At 35.3% G+C, this 24474-nt stretch overlaps 1 protein-coding gene across 2 annotated transcripts in view; it reads left to right on the top strand.

The window, feature by feature from the left end:
- LOC106050704 (putative leucine-rich repeat-containing protein DDB_G0290503) overlaps window positions 1–23733 on the top strand; it is a 37784-nt gene extending 14051 nt beyond the window's left edge. For both annotated transcript variants that reach the window (XM_056041590.1, XM_056041521.1), the window contains 21 exons: window positions 117–263; window positions 814–990; window positions 1710–1856; window positions 2337–2501; window positions 6170–6252; window positions 6430–6541; window positions 6965–7120; window positions 7845–8075; window positions 8576–8716; window positions 9858–10008; window positions 11569–11734; window positions 12315–12410; window positions 12932–13220; window positions 13804–14007; window positions 15077–15235; window positions 16554–16636; window positions 17669–17780; window positions 17941–18035; window positions 18791–18877; window positions 18979–19245; window positions 20261–23733. In XM_056041590.1, coding sequence (XP_055897565.1) covers window positions 117–263; window positions 814–990; window positions 1710–1856; window positions 2337–2501; window positions 6170–6252; window positions 6430–6541; window positions 6965–7120; window positions 7845–8075; window positions 8576–8716; window positions 9858–10008; window positions 11569–11734; window positions 12315–12410; window positions 12932–13220; window positions 13804–14007; window positions 15077–15235; window positions 16554–16636; window positions 17669–17780; window positions 17941–18035; window positions 18791–18877; window positions 18979–19245; window positions 20261–20510 — 3318 coding nt within the window. In that variant the 3' untranslated portion in view covers window positions 20511–23733. The remainder of the gene's footprint in view (window positions 1–116; window positions 264–813; window positions 991–1709; window positions 1857–2336; window positions 2502–6169; window positions 6253–6429; window positions 6542–6964; window positions 7121–7844; window positions 8076–8575; window positions 8717–9857; window positions 10009–11568; window positions 11735–12314; window positions 12411–12931; window positions 13221–13803; window positions 14008–15076; window positions 15236–16553; window positions 16637–17668; window positions 17781–17940; window positions 18036–18790; window positions 18878–18978; window positions 19246–20260) is intronic.
- Window positions 23734–24474: the final 741 nt, after the last annotated feature.

Below are 24474 nucleotides of genomic sequence, written 5' to 3'. Positions count from 1 at the left end.
GTGTGCATGTCTGAATGGAACTTTACCAGAGACAAAAACTAAAGGCTAGATCTAATGCATTTATGCTGTGAATTGCTTTGATATGCTGATAGTCATTAGTTTCTTGTTACCACCAGATGGACCAGCTCAGATCTCAGCTTGACCAACGCTGCCAGATGTTGGATCAGATCAGCTTGAGAGAAACTGACCAGTTAGAGCAGCTAGAAATGGTCAAAAGCATGTTACAGACTTTGACCCAAGGACTGACCAGCAAAGAAGGGGAGGTAGGTTCCAGGACTAAAAACAAAATAGAGAAAACTGAAAAAATGTCCAATGATAGTGTCCCTTGTCCAGTAAGATCAGCTGACTTGTGCTGTGTCCAGTGTACAGTCCTGTGATTTAGTTAATTATTATCTTAAATGATTTAATTCTGTAGTACTATATTAGTTCATTAACCTCACCTAATGATTGAAGTCTGTGTTACTGTAATCTCCTCACATGAAGGCCAGTAATATGATGGTCTCACATGATGTCTGGAGGCACGGTAGCTGATCGGTAAAGCGCTTGACTTCCGAGCCAGGGTCCCAGGTTTGAATCCTGGTGAAGACTGGGATTTTTAATTTCGGGATTTTTGGGCAACTCTGAGCCCACCCAGCTCTAATGGGTACCTGACATTTAGTTGGGGAAAGGAAAGGCAGTTGGTTGTTGTGCAGGCCACGTGACACCCTCGTTGACTGTATATCATCTGCCCTGTAGATCGCAAGGTCAGAAAGGGGAACTTTGCATGATGTTTGAAGATCCCATTTATTGCCCAATACTTCCTCTGTGTTTCAGGTGGAAATTCTAACATTAAAACTGCAACAGTCTCAAGATAAAGTATTGGCTTTAGAAGAACAGATTGCTGCAGCACAGGGTAAAGGTCAAGTGAAAGGTGAAGGTCATAAATTGAGTTCAGCTGCTAAGGAAAACTTGAGACACAATGAATTACAAGAATTAAAAACCCAGGTTTTGGTAAGGATGCCTTTAATAGCAAAATGCATTGATTTTATTTTAATACAAGCCTTTGAAAAAAAAAAAAAGTGGTATTTGAGCATTTGAATGTTTTAACCCAAAGTTTATCAAGCTTTTATAAACCCAGGTAATACTTGAAAAGATTTTCACTATTCCATCATATTTGTTTTTTATTCACATTTACCCACACTAAAAACTTATTAAAAAAAACAACTTAAAAAATGTATTGAAAACTTTTTACCATAACCCCAATTTCCTTAGAGTGCCCGCAACAGAATATCAGCTGATTTTTTCTTTAGGTTTACCTGTTTAAATTACTTAACTTAAAAGGTTGTTACTATTTATATTATTATTATGATTGCTTTTTTTTCAAACATCTCTCAATGGGAGAAGGCTTCCATATTGTCTTCAGGCACTCATAGTTAGGTTGCTAAGTGGTTTATGCTATTTAGCAACACATCTCATTATAGCTTCTGATTATTATGGCTGCTTGGTTATTTGATATGTATTTTAAATTATCAGCAGAATGGACGTGATTTTCAACCATTCCTTCCAAGAGCTTTCGGCTGGGATATAATATATTTTTAGAAGGAATGGCTGAAATTTAAAAATCAAGATTAATAGATATTTTCATTATTTGATAAGAGCAATTGCAATAATAATATTTGTTGTTTTTTTCTTCCTTTTGAAAAAAATGTAACTCTTTAATGTGTTAACAGCAAGCTGTGACGTCTGCTAACACAAGTAAACTAGAATGTACTGAGCTTACACAGGAAGTGAACAAACTCAGGCTAGAGCTGTCCACAGTGATGTCCAGTAATGTCCAGCTGGTCAATGAAAAAGGTTTGCTGGAAAGAAAAATTCAGGTGATTTTATTCTGGACAAACTACATGTCACTATTTACTGGCTGCATGAATCTATGTAACCTTTTTCTGTGACCCTGATCATTTTGTCTGAATTTATTTTATTTTAGGCTCAAACCATGTTTCAATTAATGATCTTTATAAAAATGATTTAAGTTTCTATCATTATTGGATTGGTTAATCTTGTGTGTTTTTTTTGTTAATTTTTCTGTTGTATTTGTTGATATGTTTTAGTTGTCAATATTGCGTCCTGTATTTGTTGATATGTTGTATCAATATTGTATCCTGTTGATCTTGTATGTTGTATCCTTTTGATCTTGTATGTTGTACTTGTTGATCTTGTATGTTGTACTTGTTGATCTTGTATGTTGTACTTGTTGATCTTGTCTGTTGTACTTGTTGATCTTGTATGTTGTATCCTGTTGATCTTGTATGTTGTACTTGTTGATCTTGTATGTTGTACTTGTTGATTTTATGTTCCAGATTTTAGAAGAAGAGAACAATCTTGTTAAAACAGAACTGGATGTTGGTCAAACCAGTCTGAACCAGCTGGAGAGTTCTTTGCAAGAAGTAGTGGAAAAAATTGGAGGTCAGATAAGTCATTTTGAGCCTGGGAATGAGGAAAATATGGTGGAAGTTGACCAGAAGGTTGGTCCCACTCTGTTGCATTTTGTTTTGTGATAGATTTTACATTAATAATTCTTTTTGAAAATTATAAATGTTTATAGTCAACCAATAAATTGAACCCAGTATTATCCTGTGTTGACTTGACATGTCTGTAAGCGAGACATGAGAAACTCAGGAATCAATGTAAGTATGTGGGAGGAGATTCAAGATTGGACACATGGAGACAGACTACGTGTTGGTACGAACTGCGCCGAGAGCAAAAGAAACTAAGCTGTCTTAGTCAAGAGAAAAAAAAAAAAAGAAAGCTGCCCTATCAGCTAACCATAAAACAGATGCATATATACATGCACAAACTGTGGCAAACTCTGCTGCTTCAGAATTGGCTTGATTAGTCACACCAGATTCTGCCCCGTCTCAAGATTAAATCAAAACCAGTGAATCATCTGGGTGCATACATTGTCTTCCAAGCCAGAAGGAACCATATAGAGGGACTCTATTGAAATTAATAGTTTTATCTAGTTGTGGTTATATCAAACATCAGATATAGTGAACAAATTGAGTGGTTATATCAAACATCAGATATAGTGAACAAATTGAGTGGTTATATCAAACATCAGATATAGTGAACAAATTGAGTGGTTATATCAAACATCAGATATAGTGAACAAATTGAGTGGTTATATCAAACATCAGATATAGTGAACAAATTGAGTGGTTATATCAAACATCAGATATAGTGAACAAATTGAGTGGTTATATCAAACATCAGATATAGTGAACAAATTGAGTGGTTATATCAAACATCAGATATAGTGAACAAATTGAGTGGTTATATCAAACATCAGATATAGTGAACAAATTGAGTGGTTATATCAAACATCAGATATAGTGAACAAATTGAGTGGTTATATCAAACATCAGATATAGTGAACAAATTGAGTGGTTATATCAAACATCAGATATAGTGAACAAATTGAGTGGTTATATCAAACATCAGATATAGTGAACAAATTGAGTGGTTATATCAAACATCAGATATAGTGAACAAATTGAGTGGTTATATCAAACATCAGATATAGTGAACAAATTGAGTGGTTATATCAAACATCAGATATAGTGAACAAATTGAGTGGTTATATCAAACATCAGATATAGTGAACAAATTGAGTGGTTATATCAAACATCAGATATAGTGAACAAATTGAGTGGTTATATCAAACATCAGATATAGTGAACAAATTGAGTGGTTATATCAAACATCAGATATAGTGAACAAATTGAGTGGTTATATCAAACATCAGATATAGTGAACAAATTGAGTGGTTATATCAAACATCAGATATAGTGAACAAATTGAGTGGTTATATCAAACATCAGATATAGTGAACAAATTGAGTGGTTATATCAAACATCAGATATAGTGAACAAATTGAGTGGTTATATCAAACATCAGATATAGTGAACAAATTGAGTGGTTATATCAAACATCAGATATAGTGAACAAATTGAGTGGTTATATCAAACATCAGATATAGTGAACAAATTGAGTGGTTATATCAAACATCAGATATAGTGAACAAATTGAGTGGTTATATCAAACATCAGATATAGTGAACAAATTGAGTGGTTATATCAAACATCAGATATAGTGAACAAATTGAGTGGTTATATCAAACATCAGATATAGTGAACAAATTGAGTGGTTATATCAAACATCAGATATAGTGAACAAATTGAGTGGTTATATCAAACATCAGATATAGTGAACAAATTGAGTGGTTATATCAAACATCAGATATAGTGAACAAATTGAGTGGTTATATCAAACATCAGATATAGTGAACAAATTGAGTGGTTATATCAAACATCAGATATAGTGAACAAATTGAGTGGTTATATCAAACATCAGATATAGTGAACAAATTGAGTGGTTATATCAAACATCAGATATAGTGAACAAATTGAGTGGTTATATCAAACATCAGATATAGTGAACAAATTGAGTGGTTATATCAAACATCAGATATAGTGAACAAATTGAGTGGTTATATCAAACATCAGATATAGTGAACAAATTGAGTGGTTATATCAAACATCAGATATAGTGAACAAATTGAGTGGTTATATCAAACATCAGATATAGTGAACAAATTGAGTGGTTATATCAAACATCAGATATAGTGAACAAATTGAGTGGTTATATCAAACATCAGATATAGTGAACAAATTGAGTGGTTATATCAAACATCAGATATAGTGAACAAATTGAGTGGTTATATCAAACATCAGATATAGTGAACAAATTGAGTGGTTATATCAAACATCAGATATAGTGAACAAATTGAGTGGTTATATCAAACATCAGATATAGTGAACAAATTGAGTGGTTATATCAAACATCAGATATAGTGAACAAATTGAGTGGTTATATCAAACATCAGATATAGTGAACAAATTGAGTGGTTATATCAAACATCAGATATAGTGAACAAATTGAGTGGTTATATCAAACATCAGATATAGTGAACAAATTGAGTGGTTATATCAAACATCAGATATAGTGAACAAATTGAGTGGTTATATCAAACATCAGATATAGTGAACAAATTGAGTCAATCAATCCCCTGTTGTTTTATTTGTTTCAAATTTCAACATTGATTAACTCAGGTTCTAAACACCTAGCAAAGTGTGTTGGTGATATTGCTTTGTTATTTCAAACTTGTAACTCTAGACATAAATCTGGTGACATCAAAATGTATGCCAGAGATAAGTGCAAGTTTGAGAATAAATGTGTAGCAAAACAGCTTCCAATGTTATTAGTGACAAATGACATGTTTTATCATGTAACTAATAGTATTGGATTATCTGTGGCATTTTACGTCTCGAGAGAAGATCTTTTCCCTTTGCAACTTCTTGTGTGACTAAAGAGGCCAATCCTTGATACACAGCTGCAATCGCAGGTTGGGCATATATAATCACCAGGCGCCGTTGCATTTTCACCCTTCTTTCTGCTTCTGTTGTGTATGACATCTGCAATCTGTGACCCTTCCTTTATGCTCTCTCTCCATGTGGATCTGTCCAGTGCCACCTCTTACCAGCTGCTAGTGTCAATTTTGAAGAGCTTCATGTCGTGTTAGCATACATCTGTATAACGTAAAAGTGGGCGACCAGCGGCTCTCCTGCCTTCTATTAGATCGCCATACAGGATGTCCTGTGGAAGTCGACCTACTGGCATTCTACGAACGTGGCCAAGCCAGCCAAGGCGTCTGCTGCTGATAACAGAGCAGATGTCCTGGCATCCTGCTCTATGGCTAGAAAATGTGCTAACAACTTTTGGAGGGATACCTGCAACAGAATCCAAGACAGTCTCCACTCAGGAAATAGCAAAGCTCTATTTGATGTCATTAAAGCGGCCCTGGGTCCAACAGTGTCTAAGCCTGCCCCCCTTCTATCCAAATCAGGAGAAAAAATTACAGATCAAACCAAGCAGCTAGAACGATGGACAGAACACTACCTCGAAGTCTATGCCACACAGAATACAGTAGACATTGTCGCTCTGGCTTCTCTACCAGATCTTCCAGTACTGGAATGCCTAGATGAGCTTCCGAGCCTTAGTGACCTCAAAAAAGCAATTAACTGCTTAAAAAATATTGGATTATAACCTTTTGATTTCTATCTCTATTTCACAGGTCCTGCTCAACAAACTTCAGACTTTACAGTTGAATGAATTAGCCAGAGAAAAGGAAAATGAAGTCATTGTGGAAAAAATTAGGTCATTTTTTTTTTCTTTTTTCTCTTCTGATTTAGAGAAATATTATTAAAAGCTAAACAAATATTTTAAAAACTTGAAATAAATATTTCATAGTAACTGTTAATATTTTTTAATCCATTAACATATGTCTATGCTTTATCTTAGTTTATACAATTCTATTTAAAATTATTGTTGCAGACGTCAGGAGCAGGAGAAGATAACTATGTCAAAGCACTGTGATATTTTACAACAGGAAGTCAACCAATGTCATCAGGATGTGAGCAGAATAACCAAAGAACTTGTTATGAAGGTGAGTGCACTTTGATAAATTAATATTTGTAGTATTTTACTTGCAGTGATATTTTGATGTAAAATGAATGGCTGCTTATTGGTCAAGTGGAATCCACTTTGGACTGTCATCTCATGGTTCAAACCCTCCTTGCAGGCATCTCCTGCCGTCTGCTAGAGGAATGGGTCTGGATGTAATAATCTCCATTTCTAAAGGAATGTCCGAAATTTGTAAAACATGTAAAAGCTGATGTAAGACTGGAGTGGCAACAGAAAAAGGTTTGGGGCCGAAGACGTTGAGGTCAAACTAAATCTTAACAGACAGTAAGGACACTATAAACAGGATATTTTTTTAAAGTTTCTGAATAGTACAAAGCCACTTTATTTATTTACAATTTTCTGAAATAACAAAAAATATTTACACTTTTCTTCTAACCAAATTCAGATGAAAGAAAATGCTGCAACCACAGAAATTAATCGAATGCTACAAAAAGATCATCTGAGTTTGCAAAAAAAACTGGCCACTTTAGAGACCAAAGTTGAAGAAAAAAGTGTCATGGCGGACAAACAAAAAGCAGAAGTAATTGAAGTTATCAAGCAGGTAATAAAGTTATATAGGCTAGGGGCTTGACTATTGTGAATGGAAGGAAAAGAAAAGTTGGTCTGGATGCTATGTCTGGGACAGTTGTTTTTTTCATTGTATACAAATTAATTGGGGCATGGGGGTAAAGCACTTCCAAACCAAGGTGGTCTGATGCTTGTTAATCAGTGACTTATACTCTGCTAACCGTCTGCAGCAGCTAAGTCATTGGTTTTCCTGGCTGATTCAGGCAATCCATTTCATGTTGTAATGGCACTTGGATAGATGGGGCACTTGTAGGAATTTATCCCAGCATATGAAATAAGAAATGTGTCTTTTTAAAATCCTTTGTGAAGACTGGGATTTTGAACTTCAGGATATTTGGGCACCCTCAAGTCCACCCAACTCTATTGAGTACCTGACATACATACATGGGGCTGGCTTCATAACACTTTCATTTAATCTTGGCCATAGAAATAGAAGAGGTTTGTATTATCTGCCTGATAGATAACAATCTCTGAAAGTGTTATCTTGATCCAAAGTAAAAGTGTTTTTCTTGTCATCCTACTATTTCTTATCTTTTAGTAATTTAACTCTTTCTCTCCGTAATTATTTACCACATTCTGATGGGATCAACATTGGTATCGTCGGTTAGGAGAGAAAGAGTTAACACTTGCCAGCATTAAATTTGAAATGAAATGAAAGCAGTTTCTGCACATCTAGTTACAGACTTGTCTTTCCGCAGATGGAAATGGTTGAGCAGAAGCAAGACTCCACATTGTCAACTATTCAGCAGAGGGAGAGCACTCTTGTTGACTATGAGAAGCAGATTCAACAGCTGAGTCTCAACTTGACCCACATGGAGAAGTTACGTGATGAGATGCAGGCTGGGATTGATCACCTGACAGAGGAAGTGACCAGTCTGAAGAATGTTATCTCTGTCTTGGAACATAAAGTGCAAGAGAGAGATTCAAATGTAAGTGTCTGCTTTGATTTTACTGTCTCAAATAGGTCAAGTGATTCTTAGTTCTTTTACCTTAGAAGCTTGACAGAGCAAAAGTCCATTTGATATATATTAAATGAATTGTCAGAAGAAAAAAAATAAATGTAATTATCATAGCTTAATTTTTTTTCATTAATCTATAAAAAAAAATGGTTGAAAAATTATTTCACAGAAAAGTTTCTTTCACTACTTTTTAAACGGACATAATCCATCTCAAATTAATGAATACAACTTAGTTACTCAATGACATTGTCACCTGGGCAGACTCAAGGGCATCCTTAAAATACTGAAATTCAAAATTCTAGTCTTCATCGAGATTTGACCCAGGACCTCTTGGTTAGAAAGCCAAGGGCTTTACAACTTTGATACCATGCCCCTTAGTGTAAAGTATAGATGATAATTATTTATAGATTATGTCAAGATAGATGATTATAGCTATAGATGATTATGGAGGGAAAATATTTTATTTCCAGATTCATGAACTGAAAGCCAAATGTCACAAACAAAAAGAAGAAATCCTGTCCTTGACCCACACTGCTGAACTAGCCAATCAGGAACAAGATGTCTTGATGGCTAATATTAACTCTGACAAAAAAGTTCTGGAAACTTTAAAAGTAAGTTGTCTTTCCTTTAAAATTTTCATGCTGATCATTGTATTTAATTTTCTGGAAGGTTTCTAGGAGGTTAAAGCAACAGCTTTACATAGGTTAGTGTTGTTGTTTTTTTTATAACGTTTGAGTTGCTTTGTTGTATGCCATCGTATTGGAATGATTGTTTTATCCAAAAACCCTAGACCATTTCCCAGCCCTGGTGTTTAGTGGAAATATTTAGGCAATAGTGAGGAAATATTTAGGCAATAGTGAGGAAATATTTAGGCAATAGTGAGGAAATATTTATTCAATAGTGAGGTTGTATTTAGGCAATAGTGACGAGGAAATATTTAGGCAATAGTGAGGAAATATTTAGGCAATAGTGAGGAAATATTTAGGCAATAGTGAGGAAATATTTAGGCAATAGGGAAACAGAAGTCTCCCAGTGGGATGTAATATCAAAACTAGTTCTTTGCACTTGATAGAGATGAAAGAATCTACCACACATCATTTCTCAAAGGGGCAGTTTAGCCCTTGGAAACTCCCCATAGTAGTTGTAGTCTATACAACAAAAATGAGCCCCTTCTGTCCAAAGTTTACTGGTTTAGGCCCTAACCCTACTGCCTTTGCCCCCTCTTTGTCAGTGAAAACAGTTCCACCAGACTTAATATCTGATGCTATTTGAGACGCATCCCACTAGGAAGCTTTTTATAGGTATTGGAGTGCTTATATACATTACCACTTGTGCATATCACATGACCAGGCAAAAAAAAAAAAAAATTATATCTTTTATATAGCGCTACTTTCATGCTTATAGCATGCTCAGAGCGCTATGGTCCAATCTCATTTGTGGACCAGTTAGGGAGGGGGTATCTGGGAGTAGGTTTTCCATGCTGCCTTTAGGTACTCAGTAAACACTACTCTGCTCAATTGGGTGTCGAACCTCGAGCCCCCTTCATAGGTAGCCAAGCCAAGTTCACGCTTCCCAAGTAGGTGTTATACATTTGCATCTGCGTGAAACTATCTCAAGTAAGATTCATGCCAATGTTGGGTAGTATTGAGTCTTCATAGACAAACTATCATGGCAATCACAAATCTGAAAAAAAAAAAAAAAGATGCCAGATTTATGGTCTGTACTTGTCAAACACTTTTTTTTTTCATTTAGGAAGAAATCAAAGTTCATGAAGAAAATGAGAAAAAACTTTCAGACAAAGTGGCACAGTTGACAGGTGAGCTGGAAGTTCAGAGGAGTCATCTTATAGTGGCTAAAGAAACCATTCAACAAACTAAAGCAGAAAAAGAAATCTTTATGAAAGGTAAAATAATTTAAAATGTTTCCCATTTTGTTTTCATACACAGTGAATTCAAATGCTATGCCCGGATACCAACACTGACAAGAAAATGTTAATTCCCTCTGGCTGAAATATGTATTTGTGTATTTTAGCATCTTAATGTGTCTTTTGTCTTTTAAAAAAAAAAATGGTTAAGATTTAAAAACCTAATTAAAAAATGCTTTCAGAATATTGACATTAAAAAACAAAAGCCTAACCTTTTGAAAGACAATAAATAGCCTTGCATCTGATTCAAGGTTGACAAAATTATAGGAACAACAGGATTTTTTATACCAACTCTATGTATTCAAAATACAAGCTTGATTAGCATAACAGAAACTGTTTTAAAAATGGTTAAAATATATGTGCCTACATTACAATTTGCTTAATTTCCAAAACATAAAGGTGTAATTTTAAAAGACTAAAAAAAAACAATAACATTCAACTTATAACCGTTATGGAGTATGGTTAGGGCAAGAGTGTAATATTTTTAATAGCAATTTACTGTTTTTGAGATGATGGACAGACAGACAGCTAAGAAAAAGTGACTTTTTCCCTTCCTTTGCCTTTACCTATCCTTTAGTCTTTTGGACCATTGGGGCACCATGCAAGATTTGTCGATCGTCTTATCTTATAAATTAAGACATTACTTCAAAAAAGAAGATGATTACGTCCTACGCGTCATGCATTTAGTCATGCATATTAACCAATGACTTAAATTCAGCCAAGTCACTGGTTTTCCTGGCTAGCTCAGGCAACCCATTCCATGCTCTAATAGCACTAGGGAAGAAGGAGTATTTGTACAAATTTGTCTTAGCATATGGGATGAGGAATGTGCCTTTATCTTTGTGTCTTTCAGAGTATTTTATTAAATCTTCCTCCATTCCTCTCTGTCTTTTGCCTTTGTTTTCCCTTCAGAGGCCAATAAAAACATTTTTTATGGATAATGAATATTATCCATTCAAGAAATGAAATAATGAAAATCCATTAAAACTATTCACATATTTTCCTGGTTACTTTCACATGATGTGCACAAAAGTTCACTCTGTTCTAGTTAATATAGAGACGCAGCGTAGTTGACAGACTTTGATGTTATTATTAGTCAGTTGGTGTTAGGACTTCAAGGTGACAACATCTTATTATGGACAGAGACTCAACTGTGGCCTTGTTGCATTGAACTTTATTCAAGTATCTAACGGTCTGGACTTAGTTCTCATGTCTTGTTAATGTGTAGGTCTTGTTCATAAGTAGGTTACTTTAAATACATCTAAGAAACCATACAAGAAACCCAACATCACTTGAGTAGTCTGTCCAAGTCAGACATCATACTACTTCAAAATCCAGGCCTATCACAGTTTGATATGGCTGATATTTTACCAGAGACATACTGAAGATGAATGATTTGAAATGTGTATCATATACATACTAAAGGTGACTGAGTGATATTTGTATCAGTCACACACATTTGAGGGAAAAGACTGATAGTTAGAAAAACCTTAGTTTTTACTCACATATTGCTATTGATTCGTTGATAATGTTTCGCAGACTATCAAGATGTTTGCCGTCGACTTGGTGAAAAAGAAAATATTCACAAAGAGACAGAGAAAAAAATAGAAGCTGAGTCAGCACTAGTGAAGGAGGAGTCTCAACGACAGAAAGAAATGTTTCTAGATCTTAGAGCTGCTTCTGAAAAAGAGATCAATCAACTCAGGTAAGTCATGAATGAACTCAGTTATAAATCAACTCATTTCATATACAAATTATTTTATTTATTCAACACTAGATGATCTAATCTGGTAATGCACTGGTTATTTTTTTTTATAATGACGGCAAAGTGGTGTTACTTTGTTATGGAGAACCTTCAGCTCCTTTATCTAGTTTTATTTTCTTTTTTATATATAATGAAATGCTAAATAAATCTTTCATGCTTATCATAATAATAATAATAATAATAAGGCTTGTCTTCGAGTCTGAAGATTAATGAGGAATGCAGTATTTCCCATTTCTGAAAGTTTATATCATGAAATAAAAAAAAATCATCTGAATGTATAGTTTTGAGCATCTTATCAGTAAAGTCAATATTTCAAAGAGATTCTCTTTTCAAAGTATAGCTAATGTTGATTAAATGCATTATAAACCAAACATTGGGTTAGAGATTTTAGTGTTTCTTTTTTAAAATAGCATTACAGGATTGTCAAAAAAAAAGAAATATATATGGTTATTTATTTTGTTTGTATATCATTTTGTTATGTTTCTTGTTCCAGTTTTTATATTTTTGCATTTCCCCACAGACAGGAAAATGAACTTTTAAAGCAGCAACTGCAGATAAAAAATGAAGAGATATCTAAAAATATGGAAAAGTTTAAAGAACTGGAAGAAATACAAAGGTAGTTGAAGTCTTATCATTGATAGACTTTTAACTTCAGTACTTTAGTTCTCAAAACCTTCATTACTAAACATTAGAGACCTTCCAGTACATTCATAGAGTGACATAGACTTGAACCAACCATAGAATTACATCAAACCCAATTAATTCTTTGACTGACATATAGTAGAGACAGGGTACTGCTTGTAATGTGACATAATCCTACAGCCTAGTTATCTTAAAACAAATTCTTCACATTTATTGCTTACTTCTAGAAAATGCGATATAATTTTATACTATCTATTTAGGGACACCTTCAAAGCTTCTCTGAAAGTGTGCAGCCGAACATTCCGGGCTCACATAGGTCTCACCAGCCACATGAGGAGGCACAAAACCCCAGTGCAACGCCCTCGGCCCCCTGGATGACAAAAGTGCTCATGATTGAACCGCAATGAACAAACCATATATATCTATTAATTCATCTTTTTTCTGCTCTTTTCAATCAAAATCTTTTGTGCTTTAATTACTAATCTTTATCCACAGGATCAACAAGTCACTGGAAGTGTCCATTCAGGAGAAAGAGGTGCGGTCAGGCCAGAGCAACATGCTGGTGGACTCCCTGCGTAAAGAAGTGATGAGTTTAAGAGAAGAGAACTCCCAGCTGCAGGACACAGTGGCCAGAAAGGTGGTGAGCATTTTGGACCTCCAGGATCAGCTACGAAGCAGCTCAGAGATGAAAGAGACCCAGGCCATAGATATGAAGCACACCATGGAAGGGATGAGAGCCCATCATGAGTATGAACGCAAAACTTGGAAGGAATCATTGAACAAGGTCAGTGTAGTAACCTAATGAAACGCTACAAGAAGACATGTCTTGATCCTAGGCTTTATTGAACAAGAATGACACAACAGTTCACGATAACACAGAACACACACACACACAAGCTGACCTGGACACCAAGACATTTTGACACATAAGAACAGATCAGTTCACAACACACAACAAGAACATAAATACACAACAGTCAGAGGTCAGATTACTCTTATCTGATAGACTCAGAGAATCGCAAGAAGATGAATGTCTTGGGGGCATGTTGAGTAGTTAAGCCCTTGGCTTCTGGATCAAGTGGTCTTGGTTTCAAATCTTGGTGAGGACTGGGTATTTTGACTGGATTTTTTAGTCCATTTAGCTCTAATGGGTACCTGACTCTAATGGGTACCTGACATAGGGAAAAGTAAAAGTGGCTGGTTGTTGTTTGGCCATATGACACCCTATTTTTACCATGATCCACAGAAATAGATCACGGTGCTTTTCACTCTGTCTGATTAATACATTTTTAAAATGATTTTATTGATTTATTTTTGAACAACTTTCTTTTTATTTGAACTCTCTAAATGAATGTCTCTGTTTTAAGGTGGAAGAAAGTGCAAGAAACTCAGCAGAGGAAGTGTCAAGACTGACAGCCAAAAGTGACCAGATTTCTGAGCAACTTCAAAGCAAAGAGAAAATCTTGGTTGAACTGAACCTGAAACTAAAAGAAAATATGGCATCTCAGAAACATTTCGAAGATAAGATTCTCCATTTGAAAGAAAGTCTAGAAGAAATGAAGCAGAAAAAGGTGAATGAAAAAGGTTCTGTGAACAACTGTTGTATTAAGCTAGGATTTTTTCTCATTATTGTTCAGTTCACTTGCCAGGTAAGTCTGGCTATAACAATCTCACTTGACTCTTTAACAAATATTTGTGCAAGAATTAAATTGGCTTGAAAATGTAAAAAAGGATTAAAAAGATAAAGATGACTTTTGACCTAGTTCCTTCTTTTGCAAGAATGAAAAAAAAAAAGATTTTGATATTGTAAACATTTTGCACTGAATAAGAAATGAATTTTAAATATCTTTGATCAAAGTAATACACAAATTCTATTTAGTGTCATCTTTTTATTTAAATATGTGTCCACAGCAAAAAAAAAAGAATGTTGTAGACTATAGCTACGATATATAAAGAGAATTTTATTAACGCCTTATTTTATAGATTACAGACATTCCTTCGATAGAGAGGATAATTATATCCTTCATGTATCCATCTAGTCAATTATTCATGCATGTTTGAGATTTAAACTCTTAAGTCATTGGGAAGTGTGGTCAAGAGACTAAGTATGCTTGAACTTGGCTACTTATGAAGGGGACTCGAGGTTCGACACCCAACTTGTGCAGAGTTGTGATTACAAAGCGCTAAAGGCAGCACAGAACTGTCCTAGATAACCCCTCCCCCCTCCACCAGTGGTCCACACTTAAGATTGGACCATAGCGCTCAGAGCATGCTATACGCATGAAAGCAGCGCTCTATAGAAGTTATCATTTATTTATTTCATTGCTTTTCCTGGCGGATTCAGGCTACCCATATTCTATGCTGCACTGGCACTACAGAAGAAGGAGCACTTGTACAAATTAGTCCTAGTATAATGAATAAGAAATGTGTTTTTGGACTGTTACCTACTGTTCTTGTGTGGATAATGGATATCAGTTAAACATTCATTGATAGATAAAATAGATAAAACCTTTTGAATGATATCATAGACGGGAAAAGAAAAAAAATCCTGTGCTAGTTATGTTGACTGATAGAATTGTGGTTGAAATTGTTTTTTACTTGCCTGGTATTAACCAACTCATTTTTGTTTTCATTCTGTAGCTCAGCCTTGAAAATTCATTACATTCAACTCAATCAGAATGCACATCATTCAAAGAAAGGATTATGAGTTTGACCAATCAGATAAAAGATAAGGAATCGGCTTTGAACATTAGCCAGAAAGCTGTTCGATTGGGCGAAGAAAAAATTGAATTTCTTTCGGTAAACTTTGATTGATATTAGCCGACATCCCTCATGACTTTTTATTCCTATTTGTTGTTTTACATCTTGAAATATTTTGTCACTTTGATTAATATTGGTTGAATGCTGCATTGCATATGTCATGAAATCTGTGTGGAGTGTATGTGTAATATACTAAATCAACTCATAACCTTAGGAACAAGGCTTTATTCCAATTAAACATGACTGACACACACAGTAACACAGTACAGACTGATCATGATCCACAGACTACGATAATACAAACAGTATTACAAATATTAGCATGATTACAAGCACGGGTAACACAGAAGTTCAGTTAATGATTACTCCAGTATGGTTGAGTAGGATAACTGCTTTGCTGCCCATCAAGAGACTTAGAGCTCAAATCCCTATGAGGCAAGAAATGTTAAATTTGGATTAAACTTCAGCTGAGTTGTGTTTTTCTGTGCAACGCAATGACAGCATGGAAATTTTCTCCAAGATACGGAACCCTCTCCCTCCACATGTCCTCTGAACAGATTGGATCAGAGAAGACTGAGTATGCCATAGCATAAGTGGATGGCTGCCTGGTCATGCATTTTGTGCGCTGGGCTGTAGTTTGGAATTACCAATGGTCCTGGGTTCAAATCCTGCCTGCTCCCATCCCAGTTGTCCTGCAGGAGGTTGAGACTAGGAAGTAAATTATCTTCAACTCTGAAGGAACATACAAAACATGTAAGACATTTTACAACATGAATGATGTGCTATACAAATAGCAATACAAAAAAATGTAACAATAGCTCATAGGACAATGATCTGTTTTAGAAGTGATTTTGTTTTTAAAATCAGTGTTACAATCTTTTTTAATCAGCTGAAATCAAATTGCAAATGATGTTGACATGATATTGAGTTCATGGCAAGAGTTCATAAGAACAAGTGAACAGAAAAAATCTTTTGTATGGTTCCTTATTAAATCTATGTATTTTCAAGATACATTTTTCTTGGAGATGAAATGGTCATGGGGGTGGGGCGGAGGGAAAGTCAAGTTCACCTATGAGACAATCATTACATTTCAAAGTGAAGTTCAGGTGAACTCAAGGATGCCAGTAAATCCCAAACCAAAGCTCTAACCCTTAAAGGGTTTTCAGCTCAAGATTCTCATTTCCACAGCCATGCAGTTTATCACTAGGCCACAATGCCTCCTCTCATAGTTAAGAAATTTAAATTTGAACTAAAATTCACTCTCATGAATGAAATGATCTCATATAGACTTGATCACATTTATAGATTTCATTTGTGGAGAGCGATTGACACACAATTTAATTTCTTTTTCTTACAGTCAGAATTGTTAAGACATCAACGTCTGCTGGACAGCCATAAACAGCAAAGTACGGCTAAACTTCAGCAGCTGAGGAGTCAAGCGTAAGTTTTTCTATTATTTCTACAGTAATAAGGGGGAAGTAAGCAGATTCTTCTACTTTCAGAGCTTTGTATGCACCATTGTAGTTTGGGCTGCTTAAAACCTTGTAGGCACTATTTAGCAATAGGAAGCTCAAGATGTTTTGAATCACATTGTAAAGTAGGTAGTCATGATTTCACTTGGGAATGGTACATAGTACCATGAGGGGAGAAGGAGAGTGACTTACTTACTTAGACTTAGCCCCTCCCGCGCCGTTCGGCGCATTGGGCGGCAAGCTGTCTCCATAAAGGTGTGTTGCCAAGTAATACCAGGACGTCCCTGTTTGCGCTTTCCTCGTATTGGCTTCCATGTTATCGCAATTCTTGGTGTGCGTAATTTATTTTGACGTAGAACATGTTCTGCAAACCTCATGCAATGCTCTGTCACAACCTCACTAAGTGTTCGACTTCCAGTTCCTTGTTTGTGAGTGACTAGGCAGTTTTTAAAAAAGTGGAAAAATACTGAATTTAAAAACGTTTATTTCCCATTGATGCCATCAGCTCATATTTTGTAAAGTTCAGGCCAACTTTGCTGCGAGGAGAAAGAGGAAACCAAATCTTTTTTTCATTTCTTGATCATTCCACACTTGCAGAATTCCAGTTTGACTTGTCGAGGAAGCCACTTGCTCTTGAGTGGTATGAAAATATACAAGCAGTACATGCAAACATCAGGGTCTGTACCCAGGGCTTTTAAAAGAGAGGACTTGCATCTCTCAAGCCCTGACTCATATTGAATTTGAGGAAAACAATTTCCTTCTAGAACAGGGGTTCTCATCCTGTGGATCGAGACCCCCTTGGGGGGTCGATTGACGATTTGCCATGGGTCGCCTAAGACCATCGAAAATATGGATTGTTATTTTCTATTCTTCCATTGCTGTGTAGGTGGGGGTCGCGGCAGAGTGGGGGATTATAATAAGGGGTCGCCGAGCAAAAAAGGTTGAGAACCGCTGTTCTATAATGTGTCCTTAACCATTGACCTGTCGTTGTGATCCCCAGAGAAACAGAAAGTAAAGACCAAATCAAGGTCCAGCAACAAGCTCATGTCCTGTCTGTGGAACTGGAGCAAGTCAGAGAGACCTTGACCCTCAAAAACAAAGAGAGTTTAAAGGTCAGACTGACACAGAATAGTGCCATGCAAGTCATAGCTCTCTAAAAAAAATATTATTTTTTGGAAATAGTAAAACATAATTTTGAAATTTTAAACATGTATATATTTTTCATAAATTATAATGTTTATGTAGATTGTGTTTTCTGTTCTAATGAACTAGCTTCAAGAAACAGTTTTGGAGTTGGAACAAAGAGTTAGAGAGTATGAAATCAAGTTAAGACTAGGGGAGGAAATGCAAACAAAGTTAGGCTATAGGTGAGTTATTGTTCCTTATGGCTAACAGCACCAACAACATGAGGACCTTTCAATCACTAACTATATATTTGCTTCCTAATTGCATTATAGTAAGTAACATTGTATGACTGTGATACATTAAGATATTAAAGTATTGCATAACAAAATGTGTTTTTTTTTTTAATTCTGTGGAATTTTACGTCTCGGGAGACGATCTTCTCCCTTTGCAACTTCTTGTGTGACTAAAGAGGCCAATCCTTGACGCACAGCTGCGGTCGCAGGTTTGGGCACATATAATCACCAGGCGCCGTTGCATTTTCACCCTTCTTTCTGCTTCTGTAGTGTATGACATCTGCAATCCGTGATCCTTCCTTTATGCTCTCTCTCCATGTGGATCTGCCCAGTGCCACCTCTTCCCAGTTGCCAGTGTCGATTTTGAAGAGCTTCATGTCGCGTTTGCATACATCCGTATAACGTAAAAGTGGACGACCAGGGCATTCTACGAACGTGGCCAAGCCAGCCAAGGTGTCTGCTGCTGATAACAGAGCGGATGTCCTGGCATCCTGCTCTTTGTAGCACTTCCTCATTGGTTATCTTATCTTGCCACCTTATTTTAAAGATCCGCCTTAGGCATCGGAGGTGGAAGACATTCAGCTTTTTTTCCTGCCATGAGTAGGTCAACCTACTCATGGTTTTTGAAATTAAAACTGTAAATACTCTGTACTTCTAATTAGCTATTAATATTAACAATGATTACTCAAATTCAACTCTTTCAGGTTTGAAGAACAAGAAAATGAAGTCAAGAAGCTCAGAAACTTTTTGTCTAAGAAAGCCGAGGAGGATGGTTCTGGAAAGAGCATGTGGTAATGGCGGAGTCTTTTTTTTTTCTTCTTTAATTTGACTACTAAAAATACTCTTTTGTTAAATTAAGTTTAAAAACTTTTTTTTTCATGGACATTTTCAGGCAGGAAATGAATCGAGTCATGTCCGAACTCTCTCACCAGTTACAGTTTCACTTTGAGACTTCCAGAAGCATGGACCATGGGGGCAGAGAGGAGGATGAGTTGGTGTACAAATTGAGGAAACAACTCCTGGAGACAGAGTCCCAACTCAATACAGAGAGAGCTTTACATCAGATCACCAAGGGCTCCATGCAATCCCTTGAAGAAGATTGCAACAGACTACGTCAAACAATCATGGCTATGAGAAAACGTGCCGTCAGTTCTGAAAAGTAATGTACATTTTCTAGTATCTAAAACTTTTCAATGAACTTTGGGATTTACAACAATATCTCTGGACATTTTTCTTTTTAAAGTAAAGTAAAAAACCCCCGTCAGATCTAAAGGACAAAAGATGTAATGGTCATCTTTTTTAATGGCCTATTGTTAATGAGTGTGTCATGTGGCCAGCACAATGACCAATGGCTTTACTCTCCCCAACTAATGTCCAGTCCCCATTAGAGTTGTGTGGAGTGCCCTAATGATTCTGAAATATAAAATCCCCGCCTTCACCGAGATTCAAACCCAGGATTCCTCAGTTTGGAAGCCAAGTGCTGTAACACTCAGCCACCTTGCCCCATCACATTTTTCTTTTTGTGTTTATGTTTTTATCTTGGGATTATCTATGTTTTTACCTTGGGATTATCTATGCTTTTACCTTGGGATTATCTATGTTTTTACCTTGGGATTATCTATGCTTTTTGTCCCTTTTTATACCTTGTACTAACAAGATTTGTTAGTGTCCAACTAAGAAGTAGAGTAAATGAAAAACCAAAAACATTGTTGATGTGTATTCATGATCTCTTCTAAGTGAAGAACTATAGAGTCAAACTAAAGTTCCTCTTTCAGACCTTGATGCTATGATGTAAAGGTCATCTATTTCTATCGCCATCAGAATGATCAATAGCATTTACTTATTCCAAATTATGTCCTGTAGAGTTGGTTTGACTCAGGGGTATCCTATAAATCCAGAAATTCAAAATCCCAGATTTCACTAGAATTTGTACCTGAGACCTATGGTTTTAAAGTAAAGCGCTTTACCACTAAGCCACTATGCACCAGTTGAGTGACCATGCTTGTCTAAAAATGTGCCATTGAAAAAAAAGTTAAATTCCACAAAAAATATTACAATATCTTTATTTTTATATTAATGTATATGTATTTTGTTTTATTTATTATGCTCATAAACTCTCCTTACACTAAAGATACAAATGTCGTAGTTCTAAGAATTTTTTTCTCTTTCTACAGGAAACAAAAAAGCCGCATGGAAGAGATCAATGAAATCATTGCCAGGTCACAGACCAGAGCTCAAGCTCTACTGTCAAGTGGAGACTACAGTCTAGATACTTCTTTTAGAAGTTTGAATCCATCCAGAGATTACAATCTGGCTGATGTAAGCTTTTCTTCTGATACTTCCCTGGCCAGTGAAGCCCATCTTGCCAATTTGTCCTTCCTCAATCTGTCTTCTACCTATCCAGGCCTTTCACCAAGGAAATAGTTTTAGTGTTTAGAATATTTTAGAGTTTTTAGCCATTTTGGGAATCACTCATTCAAGCTGACTTCTTTTTTTTTTTTGCACAAAGTAAGGCTCATTGTTGTTAAACAGTTTAAAACCATTTGATCATTGTTATAGAATATCTAGTAAGCAATGGTAAAGTAGTAACTCAGCAACTGACCTTGTGGTATAGCAGAGCATACTGAGATTCAAGCTCTTGTCAAATTATTACAAAATCCTCAAAAGATCTCAGTTGGCCTCCCTGTAACTGCCTAGCAAGGAAGGCTGGCTTCTCAGGTTGTGAAACCAGTTTATGCACCCACCCTGTTGATTGTACAAGCTGCAGATGAATATTTTTGTTCTTCTTTTGCACAGAGATTCTTGTGTAAACTTTTTTTTTTTATGTGTAAACTTTTGTTTTTATGTAACCTGCTTTGAGGTCAGAATTAGAATTTTAAAAAACATTTGCCTAGAAGGCTTGAGCTCATGTAAAAAAAATTATAATCTTGTTCTTTTGATTTAGTCTTTGGATTATATTTTTCAAGGCAAAATAATAATAGAAATGAAATTGCTCCAAGAAAACATTTAAATCTTTAGGTGCTAAGAACTTTTTCAAATCTGGCATAATATTCTGAGAAATAGATTGTTTTCACTTAATCTTTATTTTTGTATATTTTTTTTTGTTGACTGATTTCGTAAAGAAAGATGAAAAAGTCAGAATCTAGTCTGACTTGATGTCAGTGCGTAACTTGGTTCTGTTGGTCATATGACCTAGTTGGTTTCTGACTCTTATGACTGATGAGTTTTTCACTGTGATATTTTTTGTCCGTCCAGATTCAAATAATTTATTTATTGTTTTACACTCGACTTTTTGTACAGCAATATTTTATTTTAAAGATGGCAACATTCCATTTAGTTGATTATCATTGGATATTTTTGTATTAGTCCATGGCAGTCAACACGATTTTGCGTTTGCTACAATCCTAAGTGTTTAACTGAAACAGAAAATAATGTCTTAGGCGTATAATATATTAATGTCATTGATTCTTATTCTTGATGACGCCCTGATTCCTGTCCAGACAGTAGTCAGTTACAGTTTACTTGAGAACTTTTATCTGGCTGTGAGACATTAGCAATCGACCATAAATTGAACCCTGACCATTGTATTACCATGCCGTCTCGCAGGAGGTTTGGGCTAGGATGTAATATCTTCATTTCAGAAGAAACATCCAAAACATATTAATTATATGAATACAATATAAAGGTCATAACATATAGATTATAGATTCAGGACATAATCCATAGGATTTAAAATTAAGTTATAAGGCACTCATGTTGCAATGCTAAATGATAATATATTTTGAATTTAAATCATAACTCTTTTTTTTTTACCTGCTATTGTGTAATCAATTTATATAGTATTTTATTTATATAAATGTTAATCAAAATATTTTTGTGAATTTGCTGATATGGTTTGAATGTTTTTTTTAGTTTTCCAATGTAATTCAATAGTCTGGACTTAAAACATTTTTAAGAAGAGTATAGACCACTCATATTGTATCTAATAGTTAAAAAAATAGAATCCATTCACCATTTTGATTCCTATTGTCCAAAAGTTCACCTACGATCATTGACTTCACCACTCAGGAATATTTTAAACTGTCCAGTTCTGTCTCACATATTGTGTCTAATTTAAATTTCTATATTTCAGTGACATCACCTACCTTATACAACATCACCTGCCTATACAATAACCAATGTCTCTATGAATTTGATTTTTTTTTTTCACTAAATTTTGGATTTTTATTTTAACAAATCACAAAGTCTGGATTCTAGATCTTCTTTTTGAGACTTTTTTTCTTGGATAAGAGGAGACTTAGAGTTGACAAGGTCGTCTGCTGTTTTCTATTCCTGTAAATGCAATAATTGAATAAAGTTCAACTGAACATTTTTTCTCAGGTGACTTTCTTGTCTCATAAACGCCAGGCTCTCAATACAAATATTGTTGTGTGTTCTTTTTGTATTACATAGTAATTCTATATTATTTTAAATCTGATTTGTTCAATTGTTTTCTAAATATAGATGTGTGATCTTCTCAGAATCTAGATGATATCGGCTTTAGTGTATTGATGTCAATCAATTGTTTGATTTAAATAGAGATCTGAATGTAGCCATATGTTTAACCTGTAACTGTAGATAACTGTATTTTTGTTTACCTTTAAAAGCATGAAGTTAGACATACTTTAATTATATGAGTTTAATTATATGAGTTTAATTATATGATCACAGTAGTTCATATAGTTTAATTATATGATCACAAAAGTTCATATAGTTTAATTATATGATCACAGTAGTTCATATGATCAATACTGGATTTACCTATAGGCAATGTAAGCTACAGCTTAGGGCACTGCTTGCACCTATAGGCAATGTAAGCTAAAGCTTAGGGCCACTGCTTGCACCTATAGGCAACGTAAGCTACAGGTTAGGGCCACTGCTTGCACCTATAGGCAATGTAAGCTACAGCTTAGGGCCACTGCTTGCACCTATAGGCAACGTAAGCTACAGCTTAGGGCCACTGCTTGCTTGGGACACCCTAAAAATTGTTACAGGGATATTTTCAAACCATTTTGGAGAGATAGTGAATGAAGAAAATGGCCTTACAAGGGACCCCATATCTATAACATTTGAGGGCAGTGTTTCCCAAACTTTTTCCTTAATGGAACACTTCGCACATTCTGAGTATTTAGCGAAACACCTTGATTATTTTTTTTAGAGAGATTAATTCACGTGGTGGCCTACTAGTTAATGATGAAAGTGCAGATAATTTTTTTTACGAAGCTTATATCAACTCATTGTGTCTGTTTGGAATCACATAGGTCAGTGATTGTGCAACCCATTCCCTCATATAACCTTTTATTTTTAAAAGAGTATTTTTTATATTTCATTCATTTTTAAAATTGGAATTTAGCACAATTCATGACTGGATCAGTCACCTGTTATTTCCCTTTAGAGCCATGACTTTGTAGTTTTGAATGTTTTTTTTTTTGTATTCTTAAAAGAAGTTCAATTTGTGTGCATTCAGAATTGTATTGGGATAGAACAGCTTCTTATATTGACTCTCTTGTATGGCACTCTACATATTGATCTATTCATTAACTTAATCACAGGTATTTACAGAATTATTGTGGACATTGTACTGGAAATAAAACTATTTACAAAATGAGACCATATTGTATGTTGAATTAGTTCACTTAAAATTGAACAAATTTTCCACTTGATACCTAAGATTTCTTCGTCGTTTGGGTGAAAGCGCGAAGATTAATTTCTTATATTCCTCCCTTCTGAAACCAAAAATAAGACAATAATAAAACACTGAAGAGACACTTTGATTGTAACTACTTTCAACCTATATGAAAATGATGATTATATAGATATATATATATTATCAGCATTTAGTCATTTCTGAATTAATTTCTCTTGTATTAACTATTCTTCAGTCGTAAGATGACTATAGCTCATCTGTTTTATAATGAGAGCCTGGGCACTTGCTATGGTTAGAACATTGTCATCCACACAGAAATTCCCACCCCCCATCCACACAGCTATTTTCATTGGCCTCCTTCAGTCGTAGAACGAGTAAGTGAGATGAAAGCCTGGGCATTTTTTATGGTCGGAACGATGTCGCCCACACAGCAGTTCCCCCCTCTCCACGCAGCTGATGTAACCAAAGGAACGGAGTATCCAATACAGTTTGGGATCAGTAGCGCAGCAGGATCTGCCAGGCTGTAGCATGGTGTGCCAAAGTACACAGCTGTTAGGTCCAAAGGAACAATAATAGAAGATACAGTTTGGGGTCAGCTGTGTCCTTGGGTCTGCCAGAGTGTAACACAATGATTTTCGGCTCAGGGTTGACTCCCAAAGACTTGTTTGGGTTCAGCAGCAATGCTGTTAAATGTTTATATGT

The sequence above is a fragment of the Biomphalaria glabrata genome, chromosome 1, assembly GCF_947242115.1.
Source record: "Biomphalaria glabrata chromosome 1, xgBioGlab47.1, whole genome shotgun sequence".
NCBI classification, from domain to species: domain Eukaryota; kingdom Metazoa; phylum Mollusca; class Gastropoda; family Planorbidae; genus Biomphalaria; species Biomphalaria glabrata.
This window is presented reverse-complemented; position numbering and strand designations above follow the sequence as displayed.